This window comes from Phaethon lepturus, unplaced genomic scaffold, assembly GCF_000687285.1.
Source record: "Phaethon lepturus isolate BGI_N335 unplaced genomic scaffold, ASM68728v1 scaffold25391, whole genome shotgun sequence".
In the NCBI taxonomy this organism is placed as follows: domain Eukaryota; kingdom Metazoa; phylum Chordata; class Aves; order Phaethontiformes; family Phaethontidae; genus Phaethon; species Phaethon lepturus.
The window spans coordinates 635-5,577 of record NW_010518838.1 but is presented as its reverse complement, the minus strand read 5'-3'; the positions used below and the strand labels follow the sequence as shown (position 1 = coordinate 5,577).

The following is a 4,943-nucleotide window of genomic DNA, read 5'->3' as shown; positions in this document are numbered from 1 at the left end:
CGACGCCCTGTGCAAGCGGCGAGACCTTGCCAGATCACAGGAGAAAGCAGGGACGGGCTTTTCTGCCTTGTCCGGCACTGAATGCGTATTTACCAATCCCTGCCCGTGCCATGTATATTCAAGTCCTAACAGGGAAACACGAGGCCGATTAGTGTATGGGGGTGAAAACAGGATGAAGCTCATTTCTTTAGCATAAATATTTATAGTGCAAAAGAACAAAGAAGTTCAGAGAGAGCTTGGTCAGCCCACGGTAGAGCTGGGTGCAGCGCGAGGAACTTCTTGTTTTTAATGAAGGTCCTTTGAGGAGGACCTGGATGACTGTAGCAGAAAGGCCCTGCAATCAGAGCGTGCTAATGTCACGAAGGTCCCCATGGAGAGACAGGCTGCCTCCCTGCGGATCCCCAAAACAACTTGTTTCTCTTGGCTTTATTTAAAACCAGCTGTGCGTTGGGCACGCAGACTCCGTTTTCAATTAAATTAGCTGCAGTGGTACAGAGATGAGAATAGCCCTTCTTCTCTTGGCTCTGGTGGAAGTTCAGCAGCTCAGCGGCCTCTTGGAAAAATGGCCCAGTACGAGCCAATTTACTAGCAAGAGGCGTAACATAAAATGCACAGGATTTATGCTGACTGCAGCAGTGGGTGCTTTTAAGAGGGACTGTTCTCACTCCACCTCCTGCAAGCGAGTGCTTTTGGGTACTGTCAAACAAACAAGCCAAAAAACTATGACCTCGATCTTTTTTTAAGCCTTTCCCTTTTCTTACAGGGAGGCAACTGGTGCTCCACAAACCAGTTTCAAAGGCTGGTGCTTATCAGGTTACCAGTTTGTGCAGCAGCCCCCCACTAGCTCCAGCCACAGTAGCGCCGGAGCCGTGGAAACAACGGCTCTGAAGTTTGGTTTTGCTTTTCAGTTCAGAAATGCAGGAGCACGGCCTTGCAAGCTGCTGCATGCCCCCGGACCTCCTCCTGACAACCCTCGCTGGCAGAGGACAGGAAACCTCTCCGGTCTGAGACAACACGTGGAAGTACCCGTTCTAGCTGACAAAAGGCGGGGACCAGAAAGGATGTGACCCTCAAGCAGCAGATGCAATCTGGTGCTGAGCTCTGCCCAATGTCTTGAGAATACAAGCTGCCGTGCAGTCAAGCCCATCGTTCAGTTACAGGCACCTGGGCAGCGGGCGAAGGCCCCAGGAGGGAAGCAGAAGTTCAAATGAGATGTAAGGCTCTTTCTTGGGGAGGTTGGGAGCGGAGTCAGCGCTGTCATGCCACGCCAGGCACCTGCATATCCGTCTCCCAAGCACCTCTGGAAACCTTGCTTGACCCTGCCGGTGTCACCGAGGGCTCAGCAAAGAAACAAAGGTAGAATCAAGTGTCTCTTTGCTCGAGGCCAGAGAGACAGTCAGCGCTGGGCCAAGATCAGAGCGTGGGCGTTTTCCTGCCCATAACCTCCTCTTCTGGCCTCACCTCTCGTGAAGGCAAGCGCAGCACACAGCGATGGAAAAACAAGCTTCGAAAGGCACAGCCTGTTCCCACCCAGGCTGTGTGGGTTCTCGTCGCTTTGCATAGGGCTTGCAAAAGGACTTGGTGATGGTCTGACTTAGTGTTAATTCGCCAACTTAAAAGGCTCTTCTGCTTTTTTGTGGTTGGCACCCCAGAACATGTCAGCCTTTTCTCCGCGCTCCCCTGCCATCTTCCCCAATTGCCATGCAGTTTTTAAAATAGACGGCGCTTCGGTGCTTACCGTGTTTCACTTGCTTTAATGTAGATGCAACCTGATAGCTGAAGACAGACTCACAGAGGAATCTTTCGGAGCCATCTGTAAACAGAAAAAGGGAGGTGGTTTAATCTGAGAGTTTTAAGACTGAGAAGCCTCAACTGAGTGCCGCCGACCTTCTATTTTTATGTTTGAGGTGTGGGTTTCCCCACTTGCCTATTCTGACAGTTGCCCCTGCGCTGAGCATGCAGTGCTCCCGTTTCTGGCCTGTACAGCCCCGCACTCAAATCCCGCATGGAGCTTTGGCTCCCGGTGCCACCAGGGAGTGTCTGTGCTACCTGCGAGCCATCCTGGCTGATATTCTGTTACATCCCCTCTGTCAAGCAATTTTCGTCCATTTTAAATAGAAGGTAAGCTAAGGAGAAGCCAGCTAATATTATGGCAGTCTCAGATTCCCTCGGGGCTCAGACGCTTGTGTCCTTATAATGCTTTAAGATTTCCCACAGGCTTAGACCATAACCCTGCATAAAGGATTTCAAATAATGTGTATTTTGCCATCCAAGTCAGTAATTGATCGCACAACTGTCTTAGAAATAAATCAATCTGGAATACATAGCTAATCGTGTGCCAGGTACTGACACAGTTTATACTACTTCCTTCTAAAAAAAGCCCACAAAACCTAATGGTTTATTTAAAAACAAGTGAGATGAGATAGATAGTTAAAGCAACAATAAAAATCAGTCAGTTAGTGGGGATTTTTGAAGGGGAAACTGGTATGCAGCTACCCCACTAGTACCTGCCTGATGAAAGAACGGATGTATCACCTTTCATCTCAGAAATTAAAAAGCTAACTTAAAGTTTCTTGCAACAGGGAGAGTGTTTAGTTTTTGCTGCCACCCAGAGCAGACAAACTGCCGTGTTACTGGTAAAGAGGTCAGCCCAAAGCAAAATGAAGTAAAAGCTCCATGTGTAAAAATGAGCAAGAGAAGCAATTTCAAGGACTAAGGGTAGTAACAGGCCCCTGGCCCTGGGAAATCTAATCCAAAGCTGAACCCCAGTAAGAGTTGGAGTTTTGCTGTGCTCTGAGCACCCTCTTGTAAGCTGTTGAAATGCTGTGTTAGTGCTACCCCGTGCTATTTCCAAACACACCCTTCCCTCTCCTCTGACTCCCCAGCCTGGCAGTCCTGCCCGAGTGGCTCTCAGCAGGGACAGCTCTCCGTCTATCTGGTAACACAAAGTGCTTCATTATTTTAATTTGTTTTGAGGGCTCGTTAAATTCTATGAGCAAGCCTTTAGTCATAATTACTTCAATAGACTGGCATATGGGCTCTAATCTGTAATAAAAACAGTCCTTAAACGACGTAGCAATCAGTTCCCAGCTGCCCTGCGCTGCCGTGTTCGTCTCTACCAGAACGCAGTCACTTCTGAGCTGCAGGGCCACCCCAGTGAACTTCAGGCTCATGCAGTCAAACATGCGGCATGGTGACACGGGAAGTTCAAGAGGAGCAGACAGACAGAGAGACCTTGGTTTAACCCTGTCATCTGGAGGACCTGCCCTTCCTCCTCACCCAGAGCAGAGGCAGGGACGTGCAGCTGCGACGTGCCTGGGTCCTCCTGCAGGCAAGCCTGATGAAGTGGGTGGCACGGCTCAGGCACCCAAACACAAGACGCCACGCTGGATCAGAGCCCCAACCCTCTCCAAGTCACCCTGGAGAAACGCCCCGACAAGAGTAAGCCCAAAAGGGGAACGTGCTCAGCCTTGAAGGATTAAAAGAGAGGTCTAGTCCTGATTTATCCTCTTGCAGACCTGTGCGGTGAGGTTTTATCTTGGGTCAAGGGCAAAAGCAAGCCTTACGTTTCCTGGCCAGCAGGGATACAAGCTGCCTCCTGTACTAGGCCAGTCAAATCCAATCCCAGAATGCGTTTTGCCAAGAAAAATACTCCTGCCTCAGCTATCTTTACAGTAATTCCTGCTCAACATCAAAGGATTAACTAACAATGAGCAATTAACACTGTCATGTTCCCTTTCAGGTAGATCACTTCCTCGTCTGAAGTGTTGTCATGGAGCTAAAACAGGTGACTGCCAGAAGAATCACTTCCTCATGAACAAGTGGTGGGAGAGCTGGGGCTGCTTGGGATCTACCCAAGCCCTGGTGCTTCCTTCCTCCCTCCAGCTTTTGCCAGCACAAGTCCAAAAAGGCAGCAAGGTGACAAACTTGGCAACTCCCTTGCAGGGCTGCCTGTGCACCAGGAGGAGCAGGAAGGAGAAGGGCAGGAGCAATCACCTTCCAGCATCTCCCCAGCTCCTTTGGGGTAAGTGAAGAGGGCTTTTCGGGGCGGCGCCAGGTCCGAAACGCTGAACCCTGATCCTGTTACAGAGCTGCCACTGACTCCGCCGGCTGAAGAGGATGAGGAAGAGGCTGCCATTTCACCCCGTCCCAGCCTGCAAGAACAAAAAGGGAGCAGAGCGGAGTTAGGAAGGGCGTCTCGGAGTTTCCCAGGGCACAAAGCCAGTGACCGCACACATATCTGACGGCAGATGAAGGCGGCAAGATCCAGGAAGAGCCAGCAAGCGCAGCTTTGGGCGGCCACCCCTGTTCCATGGCTCCGCAGCCTCAAAGCGCTTGTGGTTCAAGGCTGCCCTGCATGCGTGGGAGAGGCTGCCTGCTCCTGCTGCCCGCATCCGCTGCCGGGATGGGTGCAGTTAGCCGTCACGCCACGCGGTGGCATCCAGAAACTGGAGGTAACCCACGCTCTGACCCCTCGGACACGGGGGCCTGGGAATTCAGCGGGACGATTGGAACGTGCATTAAAATAACCTGGCACAGGTTGCTGGCCTGAATTCACTGGCCTTCAGCTGTCTGGCACTTTTCCCGCTCCCTAGGGCCATAAAAAGACCTTTTTTTTTTTTTCTCCCCCCTCCCTCTTTTTGCCTTGTTTCCAGGAGCACAAACATGGAAAAAGTGCATCTGCCTCATAAAACCTGGAAGCCCACAGGACTGCCAGTTCCAGTGCCGCATCCTGCGCAAAGCCACGCTGCGCCTAATTTGCAGCAACTGCTCTCTGCGCTGTTCCAGATGTGCTTTGCTTTTAAAATACTGCATTTGACCTAAAACAGCAAGGGCTGAGCATCCGTTTGCCTGTACGGCACACGGCCGGCCGCCTCTTGTGTACCCTTTTCTCAGCCCTGTTTTTAAGAGGTATTGGCTGTACATTTGTCATGATAGAGTAC

General features: G+C 51.0%; 1 protein-coding gene across 2 annotated transcripts in view; it reads right to left on the bottom strand.

Moving 5' to 3' along the window:
• Nucleotides 1–4,156, bottom strand: part of ANAPC16 (anaphase promoting complex subunit 16) — a 4,615-nt gene extending 459 nt beyond the window's left edge. Inside the window, exons 1-2 of one of the 2 annotated variants that reach the window (XM_010296863.1) lie at nt 3,997–4,156; nt 1,739–1,813 (exon numbers count right to left, since the gene is read on the bottom strand). In XM_010296863.1, coding sequence (XP_010295165.1) covers nt 1,739–1,813; nt 3,997–4,138 — 217 coding nt within the window. In that variant the 5' untranslated portion in view covers nt 4,139–4,156. The remainder of the gene's footprint in view (nt 1–1,738; nt 1,814–3,996) is intronic. The other variant, XM_010296862.1, reaches the window with a different exon arrangement.
• Between the last annotated feature and the right edge of the window lie 787 nt (nt 4,157–4,943).